The 27,572-nt window shown below is 40.6% G+C and overlaps 1 protein-coding gene across 2 annotated transcripts; it reads right to left on the bottom strand.

The window, feature by feature from the left end:
- Positions 1-247: 247 nt before the first annotated feature.
- Positions 248-26,992, bottom strand: LOC128112513 (monoacylglycerol lipase ABHD6-like). Of its 2 annotated transcripts, none has more exons than XM_052741501.1 (4): positions 26,906-26,992; positions 19,907-19,961; positions 19,623-19,723; positions 248-2,303 (listed from the first exon to the last, which is right to left on the bottom strand). In XM_052741501.1, the coding sequence occupies exons 1-4, from the start codon at positions 26,936-26,938 to the stop codon at positions 2,253-2,255; spliced, it is 240 nt and encodes a 79-aa protein (XP_052597461.1). In that variant the 5' UTR covers positions 26,939-26,992; the 3' UTR covers positions 248-2,252. The 2 variants fall into 2 exon arrangements, with proteins under 2 accessions (XP_052597461.1, XP_052597459.1); XM_052741499.1 differs by lacking the exon at positions 26,906-26,992 and adding an exon at positions 23,936-24,193.
- Between the last annotated feature and the right edge of the window lie 580 nt (positions 26,993-27,572).

The following is a 27,572-nucleotide window of genomic DNA, read 5'->3' on the forward strand; positions in this document are numbered from 1 at the left end:
TCTCATATGTTCAGAGTTAGTGAAAGGAGAATATTGGATTATGCACATTTGTCCCATATGAGTCAAAAGCGAATACTCGGGGGGTTGTATGAGACATCACCATTCACTCTTTGAAATAGGAGGGATGAAAAAATATCAGATTGGGTTTGGGGATTTAGCTCAGTGGTAGAGCGCTTACTTAGCAAGCAAAAGGCCCTGGGTGTAGATGTAACCAACCTTCTTATTAAATAAGAAACACAGAACCAATGCAAAGAAGAAAGCCAAGAGGTCAGAGCTAAGAGCTAAAACCTTACCCTTCCTCCTGCGGTGGTCCTACCTCTCCGAACCAGAGCTTCCCGTGTGTTAAAGTCTTTATATAGAGTTCCTGTTCTGCCTTCTCATTGATTGTAAACCCAACCACATGACCGCCTCATCACAGCCTGTCTGTATAGACCTCCAGGTTTTCCATGATCGGTATTGAGATTAAAGGCATGTGTATCCAATACTGGCTGTATCCCAGAACACACAGAGACTTACCCAGCTCTGCCTACCAAGTACTGGGATTACCAGCGTATGCCATCACTGCCCTGCTTTCCTATGGCTTGCTAATAGCTCTGACCCCCGGGCAACTTTATTTATTAACATACAAATAACATTTTAATACAAATAAAATATCACCATAGTTCCCTTTTTCTATTTTAATAAAAAGAAAAAAAGAAAAAGCTTATAATTAACATAAGAAAACCTATATACAAAAGTACAATAACTATATACAATATATACAAGTAATAAATACCTAAACAATGTCTAGTTCATTTGTATTTGACAAATTCAGAGAAAATAAATCCATTATCTACCCTATTGTATCTAATTCACTTTCTATCCTAATTAATCTTCAACTATAACTAACTAATCTTCAACTCTCTCAGAGACCCAAGAAGGAAATAATATTAGCTAACAAAAAAATAAAAACAGGAAGCATATGCAAGCAACTTCCAAAAAATTGTGAGTTGACAGAAACAGCCAGCTGCCTGGACAATCATCTGAGGTTTCTCCGCAGTGTCGGGGCATCATCTTCAGCCTATAGGCTTAGCGTATCTTAGCGTATTTGGGAAGTAGGATGTACACAAGGTCAACAGTTCAATCTCACATTGGTGTGAGAGCAGTCTATATACCAGAAACACCTGAATTCCACTAGTGTCATGTCATGATTCAGGATTTTAAATTCTGGAAATTGTTGATGTTTTTTTGAATTCAGCTGTCCATTCTTCTTGGCTATGTGTGTATGTGGCTTCATCTCAGCATCCCGTTCTTCTCCACATCCCTCTATTAAATGCCATTCTACTGTTGAGAGACGTGCGCTTAATTACTCTTGAAGAATAACTGTTTCAGCCACTGTCCCATTGCACATCAGAAGCCATCGGCCCACTGCCTGTTCAGCTGCCTTCGAAGAAAAGGGCACTGTACTTTTCCCAGATTGGGAAGGCCACTTCAGGGATGGTGCCATATTGTCCATAACCACACTTGTTTTGACAAGAATCAGTAGTTCTTTGTTTCGTGTCCTGTCTGTCCTGTTTGTCAGCAGTTGATTTGAGGATACTTTGTTGTCCAGTGGCTAACTTTTGCCACAATGGAAGTTAACTCCAATTGCAGTTTTTTCAATGCCCATATTTTCTCTGAAGTAGATTGGTACTGCCAGGAGCCGGCATGTCTCATAGTCATAACAAAAAAGAAAAGTTTTCTAAGTTACTAAAACATTTTAAATGTCATATTCTGTAGATCTCTGAAGGGTCTGAAGATAACCTGTCTATCTAAAATATATGTACTCAATCTTTAAAACACACCTAATATAACTACAAGTTCTATTATAATGTCTAACTACTAACTTTCATTTTTTTATATCCTAATAGTTGGTAATAACAACATTCAAGGATCAGAAAATTGCATTACATTGTTAAATGAACGGTACAATTAGAAATATACATATAGCATTTTCTAACAATATCAATTTCAATGTATATAACTTGTATACAATATAAAACGATCCAATCCAATGTAAAGTATTTACATTTTTCTTTTCTTTCCTTCTTTCTTTCTTTTTTTTTAAAATAAGAACCTTAAATCTAATCTCCTTTGCTTAGCCCTTTTCCTAACCCTTGACAACTTGTAACCAACCCCCCCAATCAATGAAAATTATCCCAGACCCAAGACCCATTAAAAGACAAAAAAAAACCACCCCCCACACACACACCACCTCTTTGGGTATGTGGGCGTCACATTCTTGAAATCGCTTCCTGCTGGGTATGGGCGAAGGTATCTTTATCCTGAAAAGGAAAATTTTAGGTTAATTGTCAAATTCTAGGAAACGTAACTATATCCTTCGTTATCCAGTCTGTGTATAATGCCAAAGTTCAGGGTCTATCTCAAATCCTTATTCAGGTAGTCTTTGAGACTGGAGCATCTCAGCTAGCTCTCTCAAAATTGCTCTGAGCACTTTGTAGTTCAAAGCTGATCTGTAGATGATGTTTGTCAGCTTAGTGATGTTATTACTGTCCACGTGGAATTGTTGTTGTTGTGGGGCCCCAAATCTTCCTGGTTGTTACTGTCTCCTTATACTTGTGTCAACCCATAGTCCCTAAGGAAGCTTGGTAATCTTATTTATAAGGTTCAAGTTGGTGTTTTCCTTTCTCCTTCAGTTTTTCCTAGGCAGTTTATTTATTTTACATGGCAGTGTGTTTAAGCTTTATTAGTAAGTGTCAGTGCTTGCATTCAAACTCAGTTTGATCTGATGATAGAGCTAACATAATTTACCCACATTTACATATCTCCTTGTATAAACAGCTTTGAATGGTACTTTTAAAACTTTTTAGTTAAAATACAAATATATTATTTTTTCTCTTGGTCATCCCTTTAGATAATATAAAACTCCCCAACTCCCTTTAAATAATATAAAATATTGAATCCCTGTGTCATTCAACCATCCATGATTCATCATTCCCTCTTCCTCTCCTTCTGTATTTTCCTCCTTCTTTCTTCTCCAGTTAAAAGTCCCTCCCATTTTCCCCATTTCTCCTTCATATTACCTGTGTCCTCCTATTTCCCTCTTAGGGGTTCCCCTTGTCATAGCCCCATTTTAGTTACCTCCTTTCTGTAATCAGTTTTTGTTGTATACACATATATGGAGATTGAGGGCTAGGAACCAAAGGTGTGAAATAACGGGGTATTTGTCTTTGTGGGTCTTGGTTATCTCACTCAATATAATATTTTCTAGTTCCACTAATCTACTGCATGGTTTCAATTTTCTTTACAGCTAAATGGTATTCTGTTATATACATATACCACATTTTTCATTATCTATTCACTATCTATTAATTGAAGGATATATAAGTTGTTTTCATTCCTAGTAATTGTGAACAGAGCATCAGTGAACATATCTCTGCAAGCATCTGTGGAGTAGGATGTTGTCTTTTTGAAGAACTGTCAAGAAGTGGTAAATCTGGGTTATATATTAGATGTATGTTTGGTTTATTGAAGAACTAATCACAATGATTCTCAGATTGCACTAGTTTGCAATCACACAGTAGATTATGATTCTATTTTCCTACATCCTCACTAGTATTTGTTGCTATTGGTTGTCTTGATTTTAGCCATTCTGAGATTGGTAATATGAAATCTCAAAGTTGTTCTAAGTTTTATTTACCTAATTTCTATAGGTAACGAATATTGGGTAGATATTTTTAGACTTTTTATTTCTTCTTTTGAGAATTTTTTTCAACTTCATTACCCACCTTCCTTGAGATATAGTGTCTCTTCATAGCCCTGGTTGTCCTTGAACTCATTATGTCGACCAGGCTGTTCTTCTAATCGCTAGAATCCAACTTCCTCTACATCTGGAGTACTGGTATTAAAGGTGTGAGACTATGCCCGTCTCTCATATCTCATTTTTAAATTGAGTCATTTGTTTTCTTAAGTCTTTGTTTTTTGGGGGTACCTTATAGATTCTGATATTAAACTATTATCAGATATATAGCTGGCAAAGATTCTCACTTTGTAGAGTTTGCCTTCACTCAATGGACTGCCTTCTCTGCTGTACAAAGCTTTTTAATTTTGTGAGGCAATATTTGTCAATTGTTGACCTTAATTTCCAGACAAATGGAGTCCTGTTCATGAGATCCTTTCCTACACCCATATTCTTTTGGGTCCTGCTTCAGTTTTCTTCTGGAAGATCTAGAATTTCAGATTTTTCACTGACGGTTTTGGTCTATTTGCAGTTAGTTTTCTGCAAGATGATCAATATGGGTCTATTTCATTCTTCTACATGTGGACATCCTGTTTTCACAGCACATTTGTTGAAGATGCTGTCTATTCTTCAGTGTGTATTTTTGGATCTTTGTCAAATATCACGTGACTGTAGTCATGTGTACTCATGTTTGTGTCATATTTTTTCTTCCATTGATCTATATATCTGTTTTTGCAACTGTAGGACACTATGTTTATTAATACTGCTTTAGAACATATTTTGAAATCTGGAATAAGTATTTCTGCATTGTTCTTATTATTAAGGATTGCTGTGGCTATCCAGAATCTTGTGTGATTCCATATAGATTTTAGGAATTTTTTCTAGTTCTTTGAAGAATGTCATGGTGATTTTCTTGGTGTTGCCTTGAATCTATAAATTGCTTTTGGTAGGATCATTGTTTTCACAATGTCAGTTCTACCATTCCTGAATCAAAGGATGTCTTTCCATCTTGTAGTATGTCAGTCTCTTTATTCTATGATTTAAAGCTTTCACTGTAGAATTCTTTCCCCTCCATGATTAGGATCATTGCAAGGTTTATTATATACTTTGAAGGTATTTTAAAAGGAAACAATCTCCTTCTTAGCCTGCTGGTGTACATAAAAACTACTGATTTTTGTAAGCTGAATTGTATCCTGACTCTACTGAAATTGTTCATCATTCAACAAGTTTTCTGGTAGAATATATATATGTGTGTGTGTGTGTGTGTGTGTGTGTGTGTGTGTGTGTGTGTGTGTGTGTGTATTCTGTAAATAAGGTTAATATGACTTTCTCTTTTTCTATAATTTCATTCTTCTGTTGCTTATTGTAGCTAGTGATTTGAAGATTGTATTGAAAGAGAGTTAGTGAACAGCCCTGTCTCACTCTTGATTTTAATTTATTTCAATGTTATTGCTTGAGTTTTCTCCATTGAGGATAATGTTGGCTGTGAGTTTGTAATATAAAGCATTTGTTATTTTGATGTGAATTATGTATTTTATTTGATGTATGCTTCTGTCATTCCTAGTCTCTCTAGAACTTTTATAATGAGGGCATGTTTTTTTATTTCAAACACTGTCTCAAAATTATCTCTGCCAGTGCTAGAACTCAATACGTAGTCCAGGCTGATGTTCACCTCACAGATATCTAAATGCCTCTCTATCCTGTGTGCTGAGCTTAAAGCATACAGCAACAGTGTGTTGAATTTTTTAATCATTTATTTTTTATTTTCATAATTTTTATGTTTAATGTAAAAATTATGTGTGTGCCTGTGCATCAGTATATGGGTATGCACACATGAGTAATGATAGTAATTCTTATTTTTTAATGTCTCTATTTTTCATATATGTGTGTATTATAAATTTTCTTATGATATTATTGCAATATATAGAATGCATTCTAACATACGGACATATAATACATGCATATATATGTGTATATATATATATATATATATGTATTTTGCTTATAATCACATCCTATTGCCTCATCTTGTCTCTCTCCCACTCTTACTGTTCTTATCCCTCTTCTATATTATTTTTTTCTACTCTAATGTCTTTAAATAAATTTGGTGACTCACATAGATCCTCAGGGAGAGACAGAACCTCATGAATCCTACCCTTCTCCATAGCGGAATGTTGATAGGTCTTATCCTGTGAATGGTCCTGGGTCATTAACCACAATTTCTGGGATTTCAAGAGTGCAATGAGCTTTTCATGCCCAGAAGTGAACTTTATATATGTCTCTACCTTTCCTATAGATTCTAAAATGTTTAAGAAACTTTATTTATTTAAAATGTGTATGTGTTTGTGTATATGGGTAAAGTGTCCATGAAGACCAGAAGAGGGTGTTGGATCCCCTGGTTCTGGAGTCACAGGCAACTGCCCAAAGTGATAGGGGTTCTGGAAACTGAACCCAGATCCCTGTCAAGAGCAGTATATGTTCTTAACTAGTGAGCTTCTTCTCCAGTCCAGACCTTATATTTCTTCTGCTCCTTTCCCTTTTTTGTAAATCTTCCCTGAGCCTTTGAGAGAGTGATTTAGATGTCATATTTAGGAGTGAGCATTCTGTAGTCTTTTTTTTTTACTTTGTTTAGTTAAAAATTTCTGTATAAATCTTTGCCCATGGTAAAATGAAACATTTTCTCTGTGTAGCTTTGTGTCTTTACTGGAACTTGCTTTGTAGACCAGGCTGGCCTCGAACTCACAGAGATCCACCCATCTAGTGCTGGGATTAAAGGCGTGGACCACCAACCTGGCAAATGAACTTTTAAGACAAACATTGACAGCAATAATCTGAGGGTATAAACATAAGAATCTAAAAGCCAATTAGATAAGCATCACATTTCATTTAGTAGCAACAACAGTAGTTTGTGCACTAGGGCCTATGACATGCTTTTATATGTTTTAAAATACTGCATGTGGAGAGATGGCTCAGACATTAAGAAAAAATAACTCTACAGATGGGGATGATAACATCACAAGCGTCTTTCCCGTCTGTGCTGGATTTTTACATTGGATTGCTCTTCTAGATGTCTAGTGGGGATAACCATAGCAACTGTGAGTCCATGTGAATCATACCCATGTCACTCCCAGAATTAAGCCCTTTGTGGCACTCCTTTGGCTCTAGCTGTCTTTTCACCACATCTCCCAGAAAGTTCCCTGAGCCTTGAGTGTGAGTGGTTGTAGGTATTCTGTCACTTTCAATTTCCTTAATTCTTTTTGTATAATCTTATTTGTTCCACATAGTTAATAACATAACTTGAATATGGAAATATTTCCACTTCCAGTGAAGTCTGTGTGCCTTTGAGTGTATCTTTTTTTCTCTAATTTCAATAGCTAGACACCAGGTTAGGATGTAGTAAGAGGTGAGAACTGGTCTTTTAAAATTGTTGCTTAATAGGAAAATCAGTGTTTCTTAACAAAGTGAGGTGCTAGATGAAGGTTTTGTGTGATGTAGTTTTTATCACATGTATGAAGTTTCCCTCTCACTATTAACAAGTATATGTATAATTAAGAACTATTGAAATATTCCAAGTCAGAATCAAATACAGGGGCATATGGCAGAAGAAACATTCTATCAGGAAAAGAGAAGTATAGTGTTCTTTTGCTTATATTTCAGTATAAAAAAAATCAAGGAGAAATAGTGCCATTATATTCAATTAATGCTTAGGCTAATAATACTTAGTCCTTCATATTTGTGATAATTTAATGGCTACTATGTCATGTCACTTCCTTTCAAAATAGCTCAACCTGAAGATACTTGTAAGTGCAAAACTGGTCTAAGGAAAAGTTTGCTAATATAGCCCTCTTATATGTACCCTATCGTTTTCATTGCATTTTGGCTACTTGAAGCAAACCTAGACATAGTTAGGAAGAGAAACCTCAGTAGAGAAATGCCTCCATCTGCTTACTTGTAGAAAGGCTGTGGGGCATTTTCTTCATTAGTGACTGTGCGCAACTCACTGTAGTTGGTGCCACCCCTGGGCAGTTAGTCCTGGTTGTATATGAAAACAGGGGGAGCAAACCATGGTGAGAAAGCTAGTAAGTGGCATTCCTCCAAAGCTTCTGCTTCAGTTCCTGCCTTCAGGTTCCTGCCTTCAGTTCCTGCCTTGAGTGCTCTCAGTGACAGACTGTGGCCTGAGAGTTGTAAGATTATTAAACCCTCTCCATCACAAGTTTCTTCTATTCATAGTCCTCATCATATCAATAGAAACCTATCTAAGTAACCAACATTTTCTGTACTGACTTGGAGAATACTTTTGTTCTCCCACCTATGTTTTCACATAGAAAGACAGTTTTTTTTCTATAGAAGAAATCATATTGAAATGAAGATTGTAATATAACAGCTTTATCCCACACAGGTGGCTATATGTATCCTTATTTAATTTTGGGGGTATTTTACATATTTTATTTTTTATGAATGTGTGCCTGAATGTATGTATGTGTACTGCATGTGTGAAGGTACTCACAGAGAGCAGAAGAGGGCATCAGACACCCAGAACTGGAGTTACTGGCAGTTGTGAACCACCTAATGTAGATACTGAGAATTGAACCAGAGTCCTTTGCAAGTGGTATTAACCACTGAGCCATTGCTCCAGCCCTAGTTTGAGGAACTGTTAGAGGCTAGCATAAAACCTGCCACCTATAAGAGGGTTAGTAGCTATTAACAAATGTTTTCTATTTATACAGATTTTATAACTGTTAAGATAACCAATCTAATAGAGGGAATAATCTATTTTCTTTGTATGGTAGCCTTTTGGTCCACCTGGAATAATGAAAAAAGGTATAACAAGATCTGAGAATGAAGAATGGAAAAGAATCCAATCATTGCTGACACCAACCTTTAGTAGTGGAAAACTGAAGGATGTAAGTTAATGGAGGACTTTTTATTATAAATGTAATATACTCTATCAGAGGACTGGTAGAGATAATATTATACTCTTTAAAGAGAAGTTCCTTTGAGCATTACATTGCTAATAATGGTCTTTGTTTTTCTGTTTCATTATTGTGTTGGTTCTTTGTTTTGTTTTGTTGTTGTTATTTTGTCTTATATAGCACTTTTGAAAATATGATGATCTTTTTATAACTTCAAAGACTTGCTTGTTATTTGGGGACTCAGATGTTGCCATTTACCATGAGACTGTGTTGTGTTTTGTGCTTAGATGTTCCCCATCATCCAAGAATATGGAGAGGTGCTGGTGAAAAACATGCCTTAAAGAATTTTTTCAGTTTCATGAGGTCCAAATTGTTGATTGTAGATCTTAGTACTGGTGTTATTGATGTACTGTTCAGGAAATTGTTCTCTGTGTCAATGCATTCAAGGCTGCTTTCCACTCTCTCTTTTACCAGGTTCAATGTAACTGGTTCTATGTTGAGGTCTTTGACCCACTTGTGCAGCAGGGTACTGTGCTGTTGTTCCCTTTGGGGGAGGGGGCCAAGTAGGCACAGAGTCAATGACACAGACTCTGGGAGAATGTCAAAACAACAAACTCAGTTTATTTAGGGAGAGACAAGACTTATATACCCTCCACCCCACCCTGGGGGAAGGTCTGATGAATATACATCTGCTGGAGTGACCTGGCTGCCTCTCATTGGTCCAGGTAAACTCCAGATCATGTCTCAGCTGCTGTTGCTAAGGCCCTTCAGTAGACCCAGGTTTGGCTCTCAGAAAGTATCTTTTTTACTGGTTTGTGCTGTAACTTTGGGATGGCCCTTAAGCCTGTTAGGGATGAGTGATCCCACATATCCACCCCTTTTATTATTTTATAGGACATGCTCAGTGGGAGCTAGGGTGCAGTGCCCTTACCTTATTTATCCCACTTTAGGAGAGTTCAGCATAATGGACTGTGCCTACCTTAGGTTGGCTTGCCAAATAAGCTCATACCTGTCATTGACTACCAGCCCTCAAAGAGCATCAATCCTGGATAGCTGTCCAGGTGGTGGGGTTTAGGCAGTAGCCTTCTGTATCTCAGTGAGCCATGCATGCATTAGCTCTCTAGTAGGACTTTGTGTTAGGTGTCTGAAAGCCAATAAAATCTGTAGTGTCACCTTTGTGGCCACCTTCTGTTCTTGAACCTGTTGCAGAAGATATTTGAACAAGAAAAGGATTAGTAAAAAAATTCAGTCTAAATGACATGGATGGGACCCTAGTCATATTTATTGTACCAATTGAAGTCTTTCTGGTGATGCATTAGCAACCATGTAGGGGGTGAGGCAATTGCTTTATATCTAGGTTCACATGCCAATAATGACATAACTTTTACTAATGCCATAGTAGTGGGGCAAATCATACATTACCCCTCTGAAGCTTCTTCTTTGACCAAAGTCTCTTGGTCTGTTGCTGGACACACATATCTGGAGGGTATTCATATCTGCATGGTGATATCCTGGGGAAAAAATCTAAGCATATCTTTGCCTTCAGGTTGATAGGGGAGCAGGGGTTTGCCACTGAAGGGTGATGGGATCTTTCCAACCCACCAAGCACAATGGTGTCTCATGAGGCAAGTAAATAGGTGTGTTGATCAATTTGGGCTTATGTGACAGGGTTAACATATGGTTCTCAGCCCATGAGCATCTCAAGAGAAACAGTGATGTTATACTGTATATTAAAATGAGCCTGAGCCTCAACATGATCATCATAGGCAGTTTGCCAATTAAGAAAGACCACAGGCTCCAACATATCCTTCATCAAATGATTATCAGTCATAATAAGTCTCTGAATGCATTGTACATTGCTATAGGACTTGCTCAGAATACGGCAATTCAGGACGTGATTCATTAGCAGCCTTACAGACCAAAGACAAATCTGAAAGAAAAGTAGGTAACCATGGCTGGTTAGCCACATTGGGGCCCACATTAACTGGAAATGCCATGGTTGGGCATGTGGGCACCATAGGTGAAATAGGCTGGGAGGTATGTGGAGCAGCTGGCTTGGCAGGCAGACATCCAGGCAAATCACTCCATGGATACTGCAGTGGGGGGTAGCCACTCCAGGCATGGAGGAACAGAGAGAGGGGTTTCTGGTGTAGGCTTAGGTGCTGCTGCAAGCATTTCCTCTCTCTTTCTTTACCTTTTCTTTACACCTATTCTCATCCATTTCCTTGTCAGCAGAGGCACAGGAATATCAGTCATGGACAGAATGAAGGTGATACATAAGTTGGTGTTACATTGTTCCTGGCAGTGCTTATTATGGACCTCAATGACCCCCTCAGAGCCACTGAGTGCCACCGCAGCTGTCTGAGTATTTGAATGGTGGCACGACCAAGACTCAAGCTGTGGGGAGCTGCAGCCACCTTGAACAGGGTGCCAGAGACATGATCCCCATGCCCCAGAGAAAGGAGACTCGGGCCATAATTGAGGGGGGCAGAGGGGCCAGGCATACAAGGCAGCAGACTTACCCTGTCCCACCCCACTCATCAGGCAGCTGTTCAGGAGCACTGTCCTACCCCCACCAATTTTTGAGATAAGCCTGCTCTTTTTCCCCAGCCACCCTCAGATAAACCCATGAGCTGTTTCCCCCTGCTAAGGAGAGGGCATGTCTGCCTGAACCCCAAGGGCTTTCTCCCATCTGCTGGTCCTAGGGCAGAGAGAAGGAGGGTCTGACTGAACCCTGAGCACTTCCCCCTGCCCCCCGCCCCTCGCTGGTTGCAAAGGCAGAGAGATGGCATATCCTCTTAAAATCGGAGCACTCTCTTATGCCTGCCTGGTACACAGGCAGGAGAAAAGGCAGGCCCCTCCCACCAGGTCTCCAAGCATCAGGCTGTGGCTGCAGCTACAATCACTAAGGGGCTTTTGGGCCCCAAGTTTCTACAGCCTTTCATGCCCATGCTTCAGAAGCACCCAGCCCCATTCAGAGGCTGAAGCTCTGATCAGGAGAGGGCTGCAACTTTTAACTCCTGCTGACAGCTTTCTCAAGTACCCCAGGAGAGTGTAATTTTACCCTCCCTTGGACTAACAATGGGTAACTTTCCTGCTACTGCAAAAGAAGCTCAGATATTAGAACTTAAAGATCTCTATAGACCAGGGATATTCATGTTAAGTGGGCAAACGTGGCTAGCTTTTGAGTTGAAGCCTCTGCCATAGCACCCTGGATATCTCCTGATAATCTGGGATCCAGCTCTTTGGATGCAGATCTTATTCTTAGCCAAAAAAAAGAGGTTTGGAAAGGTAAATCTTCACACACATGATTTATTCCTGTTTTATTAGGTATTATAGCTTGTATAAAAGAAGGTACCAAGATGATGTTCTTAAAGCTTTCAATGACCACTGTAAAACACAGAAGATGGATACCCTCTTGCTTGAATTCCCACCTCCATATGTAGAGCCAGATTCAGAGGATGAGACTGACCCATCAAAGAAACCTCCTAAACAATCCCTTCCTGCCTCACCTCCCAAAGAGGAAAGTCTCTATCCTTGAGCAAAACTGCCTTCATCCTCATGCCCTGAAGAGCATCACTGTGATTCCCTTAAGGCAAAACCAACCTCAGTAACTAAAGCCTGCCTTGCTCAGGTACCTGAGCACCTTATGCAAGCTCCAACAATGAACTATCACTCTACCAATCCTTTTGCCCTTCCAGGTAATGTAGGACTAAATGCTGCCACCCAGACCTGGGCACCCACCTCTCTTACAGATCTGTCTTTGATTCACAAAGCTGCTAATGAATCAGGTCCTGACAGGTCATATTTCGAACAAGTGCTAGGACAATGGACAATGCATTTACAAACCTACTATGACTGGTTGCATTTAATGAAAGCTGTATTGGATCCCAAAGTTTTTCTTAATTGGTGTGCTGCTTATGAAGAAGAAGCTGAAACACAGGTAAGCCTAAATATTCAATGTAATATTGTTATATCCCTATACATGCTGACTGGCAGGGACCAATATGTTAGTCCCACAACCCATGCCCAGATTACCCTGCATGCCTATTTTCACCAAGTCTCTCCTTGCATTTAAACCCTTGAAGTCCTATACTCCTCAGGAGCCAATCGGGTACTTTTGTAATCTGATACAGCAGCCAGGGGAAATGTTTACTGACTTCTTAGCCCAGTAAATGAGGCAGTGGAGAAACAGGTTGATTCTGGCCCAACCAGGGAAATGATCATTAAGTAATTAATATGGGAATGGCTTAATGCCCCTACTTCCAATGCAAGTGCAGCAGTTTGTAATGAGGACATCCATAAATGGGTCATTGCTACTTGAGATCTCGACCCCTAGGTAGAACCAATAGCTGCCCTTACAGCTTCCCTCAATGCACTATTAGCTTCCAAAGATAATGATCATGGACAGTCCTCCCCCTCCAACCACCTGACCATTCTTGCTTGGGATGTGGTCAATCAGGACACCTTCGTAGAGACTGTCCCAAAGCTAGGCCCAAAACTAAATGCCCCAAATGCCAAAAATGCTTTCACTGGGCATGTGATTGCAGGAGCTCTTCACAAGTTCCTTTAAAGTCAAGGAGGGGCATCCCTCACCCAGAAAGAAAGAGGAGATCCCTCCAAACTCAGACTGTTCTGGACCCTTCCAATATTCCCCCATTCTTCCATGATGACCATCTAACTGGATGGCAGACCCACCAAGGGTCTGGTAGACACTGGTGCAGAAGCCACTGTGATAACTCTTAATGATGCTCAAGCCTTCCCACACTGGAAACTTAAAGATGGCCCAACTGTTACTGGGGTAGGAGGAGATAAGCCTTCTAAAACAACCCTTCACCTGGTTCACTGGAAGGATCTTGATGGCAATCAGGGGTGATTTTGACCTATTATAGCTGATACACCTGTACATTTCGGGGTTGCGACCTATTAGAAGAAATGGGGGCTATGCTTACCACAGATGATAAAACCTTTTATGAAGATATAGTAACACTTGACATGACAGGTCAATCTGGTAGAAACTCTAGCCTTCACCCCTAATTCTAAGGGCCACTGCCCTTCCCACAGATATAAACCTTCCAAGGCCCCTGCCATTATATTGGACATTGCAGAAGCTTGTGTGGGTAGACCAGTGGCCTATTATGAAACCCAAACTATCAGAGTTGAGAAAATTAGTTGAAGAGTAATTGTTATTAGGCCATATTGAATCTTCCTCAAGTAGATTTAACACCCTCATTTTTGTAATTAAGCAAAAGTTGGGAAAATATTGTCTCTGCAAGACTTAAGGCAAATCAATGCACAGATGGAAAAAATGGGCTCCCCTCAAGCTGAGTGACCATACCCAGGTGTTATTCCACCAGGGTGGCATATTCTTATAATAGATATTAAAAATTGCTTTTCCTTAATGCTACTGGCTCCAGAGGGCAGAGAGGGCTTTGTGTTCATTGTCTGGGAGCCCAATTTTCAAAAACCTTTTTCCTGTTATCACAGGAAAGTGTTACCCCAGGGTATGAAAAACAGTCCAATAATCTGTCAGTTGTATGTTCAACAGGCCTTGGCTTGAGTCCCTGATGAGATATTAATGATTTGCTATATGGATGGTATTCTTTTGGCCCACTTAAGCAGACAGAGACCTCAGGAGTTATTGCCCCCACTCCTTGAAGACCAAGGAGCACTTCACCTCAAGGTTGCCCCAGAAAAGATACAATGGCTACCTCCATTTGCTTTTTTGGGCCACCAAATCAGCCAAGTTAACCAACCACTCAATGACTCTATTATAATATGAAAGTCTTACTCTCTTACAGACCTCCAGGAACTCTGTGGTACCATTGATTGGCTCAAGCAATTTCTCCCAATTCCCAATGAGGACATGAGACAACTGTTTTCCCTTCTTGAGGGGCATCCTCCCCCTCTGCAAAGATACAGTTGACAGAGGGGACCAAGGATCTGTTAGAGAGGGCTAGTGATCTTGCCTATAACGCTTCCCTAAGGGGATATAATCCAAATATTCCCCTGATAGCCCTAGTCCTTTGGACTAAGGGTGGAGTATTGGGAGCACTGTGGCGATCAGGCCTACTAGTCTGGATACATCTATCACATTCTGAGTAATTCCATATCAACTCGAAATTTGATATTGCCTTTGAGATAGGCAATAAAGCAGGAGCAACTGCCAGGAGAATCATGGGCTGCAAACCAGACAAGATTGTCCTCCCCTTCTCCCTCCAAAATACCCAGCCCTTATGGGCAGACTCCCTTCCCTTCCAGAAAATGATGACAGGTTTTCCAGGGATCTTGGATAACCACTTCCCCCAAGATGAACATGTGTCAATACTGTCACTTCTTGAGTTAACTGTAAGCCCATGTGCTAATCCTTCAAATGTCCCTCTCCCTCAAGTGGCTATAGCTTTTACAGATGCCAATAAGATCAATTTTGGTTTAATAATAACCATGCCTGATGATAAAAAAAAAAATGTACTCACGCCCACCTCAACCCAGACTCCGTTCAGTTGGGAGAATTTTTGGCCATCCTTAAAGTATTAGAGTTGAGCCACTCAATGCCCATCAACATTTTTTCAGACAGCCAATACACGATCCAGGCATGTAAGCTGTTATCCTTTGCTAAGGAGCCTTAGAGATCCCATCTCCATAACCATGAAAACAATACAAGACATGCTAGAGAACAGAAGGCATCCATGGTATATATCTCATATTCAATCACACTTGGGATTGCCAGAAATGCTGGCTGCTGGCAACCACCATGAACATAAAATGATCATGACAGTGTGACTACCAGTGCTAGAGCAGTCCAGGCTCTTACACCAACAGTTCCACCTGTCACCTCATAACCTCCATAAACTTCTGCCTGTCTTGCCCCTGTCCAGTTGTAAGCACCTAGCACAAATCTGTACCACCTGTGCTCCCTAGCACCCTTTGGACCACTAAATGGAGCAACAGTCAACCCCAGAGGCCTAATGCCCAATGCACTGTGGCAAATGGATATTACTCACAACCCACCCTTTGGTAACTTAAAATACAACACGTAATAGTAGATACATACTCCTCATTTACCTTTTCCCTATCACAGACTGGGGAAAAAGCCTCCTAGGCAATCAAGGCATTAAAAAACACTATGATGGTCATGGGAATGACTTGGAGCATAAAAACTTATAACAGCCCAGCATATACCTCTCAACAGTGTAATGTAGATGTAATTCAGTGTAGATGTAGCCAACGGTTTTATCAAACAAGAAACACAGAGCCGATTCAGAGAAGAAAGCCAAAAAGTCAGAGCCAAGAGCCTCACCCTTCCTGATTCAGGGATCCTCCTCAGCCCAGAGAGCTCTCCGAAAAGAGAGCCCTACTTCCTGTGTGTCTGTCTCTATAGTCTCCTTGTTCTGGCTTCTCATTGGTTGTAAACCCAATCATGTGACTGCCTCGTCTCTGCCTGTATGTACTGCCCTCCAGGTCCTTAAAGGAGTACGCCACCACTCTGGGACTAGCTCCTTGTCGTCTTTATAGATCAGTAGTTGACAGTTTCAGACCAACTTTTGCTGTCATTTGTTTCTTTGGCCTAGGATACAGTAGGCAGTGAGTAAATATATTTATATAGCCTGGCCTGAGAAACTTATTCAAATTTTTCTTCGTAACAGCTTTTTTCTCATTTGTTACAATTGGAATAAGCCACATCTGTTAAAACAACAGCTTTGTTGCTGTTTTTGTTGTTGTTTGGTTGTTGGTTTGGGTATAAACAACAAAACAGTTTTTAGTAAGTAAAATTTATTTGCATAAATAAGTTTGAAAATGATCCTTATTGCTTAGCAAATAAAACAAAATTTGGTGTTACTGAGGAAAGAACTAGTATAAGTAAATATAGTTTTGATTCATTTATAGCCAACAAATTACCATAAAAATAATAATTATATGACTCTAGGTTGTCCAGAGAAACAGAACTGTGTGTGTGTACGTTTTATATTTATTATATGGCTTCTGACTTTGGCTTATAAACTTACAGAATATAGTGATGGACACAGAGAAGTCCTATAAGTCATACAAAACAAGCTGGAGAATCTGGAGGGCTGGTGATATACTATGACTGAAAGACCTAGGAACTAGGAAAGCTGTCATTTGAAGCTTTAGTTCAAATCTTGACTCCAAGTCCCAAGGAAGAAGAATGATGCCCCATCCAAAAACAGGCAAAGAGCAAATTCTCCCCTACTCCACTTCCCTAGGACGAGCTGAGGCCTCCTACATTCTGTAGGTGATCTGTTCTACTTAGTCTGCCTATCCCAAACCAACTTTCGCTTACATTCCTAGAATAAATTTTTAACCTAGTCTGTTATCACTCAGGGAGGATGATACAGAGAAGCAGTAATTACAGTCATAGTACATAATGTAAGCTTAACTTGAAGATGAACTTTAGAAATCCTTTTTTAATTTAAATTTATTAGTTTGAGAATTGCATACTTGAGTACTATATTTACAACATTTCCCTCCCTGTCCATGGTGCAACTCTTCCCATGTCCCTTCTATTCCTTCTCAAATTCAAGACCTCTTCTTTAATTATTAGTTACCTATATGTGTATGCATAGACACTCAGACTCACACACAAAATTTACTGAATCCATTTAGCGTTGCTTGTATATACAATGCATTTAGGGCTGATGACTTGGAATTTGATAGCTATCAGGCAGCAGCTCCTCTCCAGAGAAAATTGATTCTCCTTCTCTCAGCAACCTTAGATTGCCTATAGCTCTTCATCTAGGAATAAGGCCTTATGAAATTTCCCCTCTTGCGTTGACATATTCATTAATGTTGTCATTATGCAGGTCTTATTTAAGCAACCATAGCATTGAAATTCCCTGGGAACAGCCTGTCGTGTCTAGAAGACACTGTCTAGCAACACTGGCTCTCTGGCTTACACTTCCATCTCCTCTTCATGGTTTTTCCTGAGCCTTAAGTACAAGGGTTGCATTGTAGGTGTAGCAGCTGGGTTTGAGCATCCCTTTATGTTTACCACTGTAGTGCAGTGATAGTCTCTACTGTTGTAAAAAGAAGCTTCTTTGGAAAGGGGGGAGGGCTGCACTTACTCGTGAGTAGAAGGATGAGCGTTTTGAACACAGCTAGATTATGGTGGTTTAGGAAAATACCAATAGTAGATTCCCCTAATGTTTCCTATTCAAAATCAGCCTAATTTTAAAAATGTTGTAATTCATTCTTGTTTTAAATAAAATTTTCATTTTAATTTCTAGAATAATGTTTTGATGGGAAATTATTGACAACAGTTTCTGCTGAATTACAATTGAAAACATGAAGACTTGGTGTAGTTGTTTGGGAAAATTTTCAGGTGCAGAGGAGTTTTCAGTCTAAAACATAGATTTGGTGGATGGAGAAAATCTTTCATGTGATGGTACAGAGGAAGGCAGGCTGCCTTGTGCAACTCTCTCTCCTAATATTCTCTTCAAAGTGGCCTCACAAGGCTGTGCAGTGAGGGTAGTAACCCTTGTCAATCCAGAGAGAAGAGGTATAGGTTGTGCTGCCAGAAGGGTCTGGGAGCACGGTGCACAATTTCTACCACTGAGGCCTGGCAGGGGTCAGGAAGATGGGGTAAATGGAAGCCGTTGGCATGTCTCCTGTTTGACTCTGAAATGTGGTAATAGAAGTACAACACTGCCAATGATAACCAGGTAGAAAAGACAGAGTTCCTGTCTGCAAGGAGGTTAAGCCGGAGGGGGAGCCAGAACTATCAAGAGATGACTGTATCATTATGTGAACAGGGGCTCCATAGATAGGGGCTGAGAGGGCAAATAAGACAAAGAAAGGGAAGACACTATTCCTGAGTTCTCTTTCCCTTTCTGTAAAGATTCCTCTACTTCCTCAGCTGCATCAGAACTCAGGTCTGCCGAGCTTGAAGGTGTCCCTTATAAGTTCATGCATTGGAAACTTTATCCTTCTGCCCTCCTAAGTGGACTAATAGATCATTGAGATCTCTGCCCTCAGGAATGGATTAATGTCACTATCATGCTGTCCTCGACCAAATATGGAACAGAAAGCCCCTCACTACATGCTGGCAGATGCTGGCACTCTACACATGGACTTCCCAGTCAACCAAACATTAACCTTTACACGTCTAGTCCTTTTAAATTACTCAGTCTCAGACATTTTGTTATGGCACCAGAAAACAATCAGAAAAAAGCCTGTTTTTAATATCTTTTTCTTACAATATTCCTTAATGAAAGATTCTTGTGTACCCTTTATAATACACTGTCATTCGTTTGCATTATACATTTCTCACTGCCTCCTCTTGCTTTAAACATTATGAAAAATCTTTGGTAGGCATGATTTCTCAGAGGCAGTTACAAAGGTACTTCTGGGAATAAACTTGGTGTGTCTTTGGAGAGCTGGTTATGAGCTGAATGGAGTCCCCATATTCTTATGCTGAAGTCCTAATTCCAGTACTCAGCATTGGCCTGTTTTGGAATAGTGCATTGCAGGTGTAACTGGTTAAGATGATGTCATAAGAGAGCAGGGAAGCCCTAAGCCATATGACTGGTGTCCTTTAAAAAGTGGATTGTGAATACAGATACACACACACACACACACACACACACACACACACACACACACACCACAGAATGTCATGTGAAGATGAAAGTAGAACCCAGGGAATACATCTATAAGACAGGGGATACCAAAGATGGTTGCAAGCAACAGAAGCTGGAGGAAAATGGGGAGAGTCTCCTTCAGAGTTCCTAGAGGAATCAGCCCTGTTGATCCCAGATTTGAAGCCAGGAAGATCCTATGTACAAGGTCAGCTTGGGCTACCTATCTCAATAAACAAACAAATAAATTTCCTTTCATGTTAAAAGTCAAATGTCATTGTTCCCAGCTTAAAGAATTGTGGCAGCAGACATTGGCACCTGACACAATAAACCCACCATGGAGGCCCACTTTAAAGATCACCACTTGCTTTTTTTCCACAGGGCCCTATGACATACCTGGTCCTGTTTTCCCCAAATGATCTGTGTTGGGACCTTGATCTTGTCCATGTTCTGATGCAGAGAGTATCTGGATTTCTCACTGACAATTTCCAAAAACACTTGTCAGAAAAGAAAAACACAGTGAGTATATGCAGAGTCTGCACATAGGTACCACAAAAGTCAGAGCTTCAAGTCCAGGCCATTACTTCTCTTCAGGGGACCAGAAAACAGGACATGTACAGAGGTTTACAAACTACAAGGCAGCTGGCCGCAAAGCTGCAAGCTAGAGCAGGGCTACTTACGTTTCTGGTAGAAACTGTTATGAGGGATGCGAACATCAACAAGGCCTTGAAGGATCTGAGGATGAATAATCCAAGGTTAGAAAACAAGAGAAGTCCCACATCCTCCAGCGTCTTATAGCTCGGGGGCAGCACTGCCTAGGGTTGGGCTTGTGAATCCCCAGAATGTAGAATATAATTGGGAGGCTTTAAAAAACAAACTGAGCTGGAGAGAGAGCTCAGTGCTCTTACATAAGACCTGGTTTGATTCTCAGCATATACAAGGAAGCTCACAACCATCTGTAACTCTAGTTCCAAGGGCTCTGATGCTCTCCTCTAACCTCTGTAGGCACTTCATGCATGTGGTGCACAAAATACAGGCAAAACACTTTTCACATTAAAAAATAATAAAAAATTAGGGGGGAACTTGGGAAATGCTGTGAAGCCAGAGGTCTGCATATTATGTTAAAGACATTATAAAGACATTAGCATGGCATCTTGAGAAACTCTTGGTTTAATTCAAGACAAAAATTTGGATAAACAAAATATCAGGCCATTATTCAATGATATCTAAATGCAGAACAAGATTGAACCATCAGGATTGATGATCCTATAAACACTGGCCTAGCATCATGCACCAAGCCTCGACCATCTCCAGCACCACATAAACCTGGTGTGGTACAGCATGCCTATAATCCTAATACTCTAGAGATAGAGGCAGAAGAATTGAGGGTTTAAATTCATCTTCAGTTATTTGGTGAGTTTCAGGATAGTCTGTAATACATAAAAAGACCCTCTTGAAAGAGGAAGAGGAAAAAGAGGAGGAAGAGGAGAAGAAATAAACTATTAAGAAAACTCTGGTGAGAACCCCATAGTTTCAGAGAGCCCAGATTATTGTCTGACATTGCCTTTGTTTTCTTTGCTGAGGGCTGCAGCAAATATAGGTAGGCCCTGGGCTACTAACCCAGATAGGTGGCTATGGCAATTGTAAAGCAGTTCCTTGCCTCAGGACTCTAAGTCAAAGCAGAGGGTTCACAAAGATAGCTGTCACTCCTCTCATTCACCAGAGAACAGGTCTAGACGCCTTCAACATACCTTCTCAGGAGTCTTATGCAGACCAAAGTTGGGAAGACTAGTGTTATGTTCCTCAAAAGGTCATGTACTGAATGCTTGGTCTTCAGCCTGTGGGGTGGGCTTTAGGAGGTGGGACCCACTTGGAGAGGTCATTGAATGATATATTGGGACCCTGGCTCCAGCCTTGTCTGGTTCCTGTCCACCATGAGATGAGCAGTTCTGCTCTACTGCATGCTTCCTGCCATGATGTTCTGCCTCACTATACGCTCAAAATGAAGGGGCCAAGTAACCATGGCCTGAAACCTCTGAACCCATGGCACTGTCAGGTATTCTCCCACAGTGATAGAAAGCTCACTAATATATTGAACCATGACTGCTTTTGACTAAACCAGCTCTTTTTTTTTGTTTGTTTGTTTTTTGTTTTTTGTTTTTTGTTTTTCGAGACAGGGTTTCTCTGTGTAGCTTTGTGCCTTTCCTGGAACTCGCTTGGTAGCCCAGGCTGGCCTCGAACTCACAGAGATCCGCCTGCCTCTGCCTCCCGAGTGTTGGATTTAAAGGCATGCACCACCACCACCCGGCGAAACCAGCTCTTTAGAATCCCAGAGGTTCTGAAATTAGCAGCACAGAGGTGAGGGAAATGACTGTTTACTTAATAAACACTGTGCTCCATGACAGATATTTTCTTCTTTCTACTATCCATCCAGTATCCATGCATCCATCTATCCTTTTCCAACTCTGCTTAATTCAGTGGTTCTCAACCTTCCTAATGCTGTAACCCTTGAGTACAGTTCCTCATATTGTAGTGACCCCCAACCATAAAATTATTTTCATTGCTACTTCATAACTATAATTTTGCTACTGTTATGAATTGTAATGTAAATATCTGATTATTTCCTATGGTTTGAGGTGACCCCTGTGAAAGGGTTGTTCAACCCCCAAAAGGGTTGCGACCCACAGGTTGAGAACCACTGGCTTAATTGATGGATCAGTTCATCCATTTATCTTATTTCCCTGAATCATTTATTTATGTCTGTATTTGCTAATCTATCCTTTCTCCACCCCTATACTATCCAGTCATCATCCCATCCCTCCAACCAACCAACCATCCACCCATGGTTCCATCCTGCAGCCTTAAACCATATAAGCATAACATGCATTAACTCATTTATCTATCTATCATGTACCTATATAACTATCCATTCTCTATCTCTGACACTAAGACATCCTATAATATCCACCATCCATGCAATCTATATAAGTAGGACCTTCTTCATGAAAGTGCACTGCTAAAGTTTGGAGATAGGCAGGCCCTGACAGAGAACAGAGCAGAAGACACACATGAACAAACGAAACCACAAGATGGCCTAATGGACTCAATGGTAGGTGGCCCTACCCTACTAGGAAAGAAAGGCTTCTGAAATCAACATATATTTTCTCCCAGTGTTTTCTTATCCCTGACAACTAAAAGCAAGGAGTCTTCTTTGGTCACAATATTCTAAAGGTATTATAGCTGGAAGAGGACAGTGCCACTTTATGACTAAAAAGATATCAAGGACAGATTACACCACAGACACAGATTTTGGATTCTTCTCCAGAAACGTACTGCACTTATTAACTAAGTCATGGTCACAAAGTCTGTGTAGCATCCATTCTCACAGCTTAGGAGGACCTCACCTCACTCTGAGGCAGGGTTCATTGCTTACAACATAGGAAGATAATCTGGGTTCATAAGGCCGCAGCTGTGGACTTTTTTCTCTACACCTTTTCCTCAAACGACCTCATTCAGACATGACCCTCAATATCTTCCTCTGTCTATGGCTCCTGCTTTATGTTTAGGCCAGAAATCCCTTTGCACCACTTAAATGTCCAACTGCCCATCCCTTGGAAGCCTCAAAAGCAATCTGAACTTAATATATCCAAAAATGGAACTCTCAGCATATGTCCCAAACCTGAAATTCCTCCTCTCCTTTCCCTGTGCAGAAAATGCTACCTTTACCCATTCAGTCTCAAGAACTGGAAGTCATCTATGACCACTCACTTTTCCTCACCTCTACTTCCAACCTGCCCTAAGTCCTGTCCATTCTTCCTCACAACACATCTTAGCTAGTGCTACTACCCCAGTTGGTACCAGCATCACCTCTAAGCCACAGTATATCCCAAGTAGCCTCTGTTTCTATTTGTGTCCTCTACAGTCTTTCAGTGGCTCTCCCATTATGCTTAGAAAAAACAGACTCACTCCCATAAACTACAAGGACATACAAGATCTTCTCCAGAGCAGCTCTTAGGAAACCATGAGGTCACACTGTGATCATACTCAATGACACTCAACATCATTGCCTTTCACCTACATTCTCTTAAAAGCATACTATATATGATAAGATAATATCATCTCTTATGGCAAATGTTTATCTTTGTTTTTTTAATTTTTTTGAGTTTCAATATCAATAAATATAACCCTCATAGATAAAAAGCCCTCCGGGTTCATCCAAAATAATTTTTTTAAATGTACAAGTCTAAGAGTCTTAATTTTTTAAATTGAGAATGTGATTTAGCCCCTGACTCCATTTCCAACTCCTTTCTCTTTTACTCTCTAGGCTCCAGCCACTTGCTTTTTTCCATTGCCATCAATCTGTGTGTGTTTTTTCCACTCTACACATGACCCTTCAAATTACCTTATCAGAGCTATCCCTCCCTCCCCATTTTAAATATTTATACCATCTTCATTTTACCTCTAAAATTTGTCTCAACTTGTAAATTTTTGTCTATTAGTTGTCTGTTTCCTGCATTGGATTGCATCTGCTCAGTTGAAACTCCCTGTGTTTATATTTACCATAGTGTTCAGCACAGTGTCTAACATAATCACAGGTAAGCTACATGTTGAATAATGGAGCAGACAGAATGGAGTCAGAGAGTAGATGCAAGAGGCCATGCTGGGGGAGGCTGCATGGAGGGCAAGGGTGTGGCACTGATACACTGTACCTGCTGGGGCACTTTGAATCGGACATAGGAGCAGAGCTGGAGCATCTCACTCATCTCTTCCGGGGTGGATGGGATCAAGGGAATTTTCTGAATGGCAGCTGAGTTGTACAAACTGATTGTCAGTTGAATACTGCAGGCCTGGGATGCAAAACAAAAGAGCCCAATGATACACCTATCAGGTGTATTGTGCCCCTGTGTGCAGGAAATGTTCAATGAAAACCCAGGGACTCAGGTTAACATGTCAGGTTTCTTTCACCAGGAGACAATCCTCTTTTTTTTTCTCTTTGAGACAGGGTTTCTCTGTGTAGATCTAGCCATCTTTGGAACTCACTCTGTAGACCAGGCTGGCCTCAAACTCAAAGATCTGCCTGCCTCTGCCTCCTGAGTGCTGGGATTAAAGTTGTGCACCACCACCACCTGTCTAAGAGATCACTTTTTAATTGGTACTGGCACCCTTGCTCAAAGTAAACATCATATTCTGAGAATTATAGAAAAAAATATATCATCTAAGATATTTTAGGGTTGGAGTTAAGCATGGTGGTACATACATGCCTCAAGAGGTGGAGACAAGAGAATCACAAGTTCAAGACCATCATGGGCTTACATAATAAATTCTAAGCTAGTCCAGATTAAAACAACAGCATTATGTTTTAGGGCTGATTGCACATACCATGGCCACAGACTAGCAAGATACGCAGAAACGGAGGCTGTCCCCAAGCCTCTTGAACCAGAACCTGCATTTCCACAAGCTGCAAGGGGGTGAGAATGGCAGAGTATGGGGAGTACCAGATGGTGCCTCACTTGAGCTGTTTTCATGCCTGTGTTATTTCGAGGAGATTGAAGGAAGTGAGAGATGGAAAGAAAGCATGGAGCTGCCATGACTGCAGCTCCCTCCCTTGATCTGGATGCCCTCCTCTCTGTGGCCAATGCATAAGACACAAGAGAGTGTAAGTGCAGCACAAAGGCTCTCTTCCTTCAGAAGAAAATTAGGTGAGGGGTGACTCCTTTTGAGACTGCCCACTGTCTCATGACACAAGAGGCTCTGATAGCTAACACTATGCTAGGTATGGCCTGTGATCCCAGAATTTGGGAGGTAGATGTGGAAAGATTATGAATTTAAGGCCAGTCTTGACTACATGAGACCTTGTCTTAAAAACAAACAGGCAGTTGCATCTTTAATACTGGCCATCCTATAGAAAACAACATGTTAGGACCAGGGAAATGGCTCACTGGTAAAGCTCTTGCTGCATAAGTATGAGGATGGAAGTTCAGAACCCCAGAACCCATGCAGAAGCTGTAACAGTCACCTGTAATCTCAACTCTTGGAGATAAACAGGAGACTCTGTGGCCAGCTTGCTAGCTAGACCAGCCATAACTGGCAAGTTCCGGGTTCAGCTAGAAACCCCACATCAACAAATAAAGTGGACAGTGACCAAGAAGATACTCAGCTTCAACTTTGTCTCTTACCCATAAAGAAAACCACACATTATGTATCTATGTCCTGAAAAGCCTGCTGAGATAGTATGCTCCTATAATCCTAGCCACACAGGAATCTGAAGCAAGAGGATTGCAAGTTCAAAGCCAGCCTAGGCTACATACACAGGGAATTAAAGCCAGCCATAGCAAGAACCTAACCTGTGGGATGGGGGGATACATAGAACCTGTCCAGAATTGTCCATATCCAATACTGTTTCACAGTGACTTCTCTTTAATTTTAATCACAGAATATGTCCTTTTAGAGCACAGGCAATTTCATGAGGTAGTCCTAAAAGCTTTCAAAAATGGCCTCATAACTTTCTGTAATAGCCTTTAGAAGTTGTGTTAAGATAACATCTATGTTATAAACAAACTAACTTAAGATGTGGGCGTGCAGCTCAGTAGCAGAGCCCTTGCTTAGCCTGTATGAGGCCCTGGTTTGAAATTCAGCACCATAGAAAGGAAAAAAAAGTCATTGTTTTTGCATTCAAATGAAAGTTTTGATAAAAAGTCACACCCTGACAGATGATCAAATAATAAAACTCATTTTTTATCTGTTAGCCTTTACATCTCTTCTCTTTTAATTTATATTGTCACTGGCCCCCCAAAGTCATATATATATATATATATATATATATATATATATATATATATATATATATATATATATTTTTGGTTTTTCGAGACAGGGTTTCTCTGAGTAGCTTTGCGCCTTTCCTGGAACTCACTTGGTAGTCCAGGCTGGCCTCGAACTCACAGAGATCCGCCTGGCTCTGCCTCCCGAGTGCTGGGATTAAAGGCATGCGCCACCACCGCCTGGCCATATATATTTTTAAGAAAAAAATTAATCTTAGGTTTAATATCTTGTGGTATCCTACACTGGATTCTGATACTCAAAAGCAACACGGGTGGAAAAATGAAGTCAAATTCAAATGAAGCTTGGGATTCAGTTGATAGTAAGGCACCAAGCTCAACTCCTTAGTTGTGACAGGGTCACTGTGGGGATGTGAGCTGTTCACATAGACAAAACTGGGTAAAGGGAATATGGGAATCTGCACTACCTTGGCAATGTTCCTATAAATTTAAAATTATTTCAAAGTTAAGACAAAACTTATATGGAAAAATGTAGGTAGGATGTGATCCTAACTTGTTTCCACCTTCTCACATGCAAACAATCAATCTTAAATTTCCACTGTCTCCCTCCTTCTCTGTGGAGAAGGACAGGTTCCACAGTTAAGTACAGGAGCCACACAGCACCATGCACATGGCCACTGCCTCCCTCCTTCTCTGTGAACCAGGTCTGGCTCCAATTAAGTCAGTCTGGCTATGGTTCTCATCACACAACTGTTATCTGGTCAGAGTTATCACAAAGCATTGTCTATCTCTGAGGTCTATATCAGAAGGGTAACTTTTTAAAGGAGTCATAGCAGAAGCTGTGTGGATGCTTCTTTAAATTCAAGTTACTTGGAAGGTTGTTCTGGTAATGTAACTCACCAGCAGGTCACACAAGACACAGGCTGCAGACATCAGATGGGTAGTAAGCAGCGTATACTCCAGTCACGTGGCCACCCATGGAGGTGCTATAAGGTGAAAGGGCTTTTTTTCAGCTTAAGGCACTCTACAAACTAGGAAGAGAAATGAAAAGGAGGCATGATTACAGCTGAGATGTCAGCAACTACTGCAGAGCAGAGACCCCTCCCCTCAGTAAAACTGAACACTCTACTGGGTCTGACACTGATTATTACACCCAACATTTAGTTGAGCCCTGTGACATATGTGTACTTTGCTTTATAAGGCACATGTGGCTGTAGGGTCATTTATAAGTATAAATCAAACAACAATGATCCCCTTAAGTCATAAACTGTTCTATAAAGGACCAAGGCATCGATGTTTTTTTTCCTCTCTCTATGGGTCGGCTGGTCTCTGTGGTAACTATTCAACTAGGCTACTGCGTCACAAAAGTTGCCGGAGGCAATACATACCTAAGTAAGCTAAGTAAGCATGGATGTGTTCCAGTAAAATTTAGTTTACAAAAGTAGGTTGACAGCTCTGGGGCGATAGTTTGATGACTCCTGCTTCATTTGAAGCCCTATCTGGCTAGACATGGGTCCAATCAACCATCTACATATTTATCCCTCACTGGAAAAATATTATTAGATAT

Source organism: Peromyscus californicus, unplaced genomic scaffold (genome assembly GCF_007827085.1).
Source record: "Peromyscus californicus insignis strain IS unplaced genomic scaffold, ASM782708v3 Scaffold_17__1_contigs__length_78620276, whole genome shotgun sequence".
NCBI classification, from domain to species: domain Eukaryota; kingdom Metazoa; phylum Chordata; class Mammalia; order Rodentia; family Cricetidae; genus Peromyscus; species Peromyscus californicus.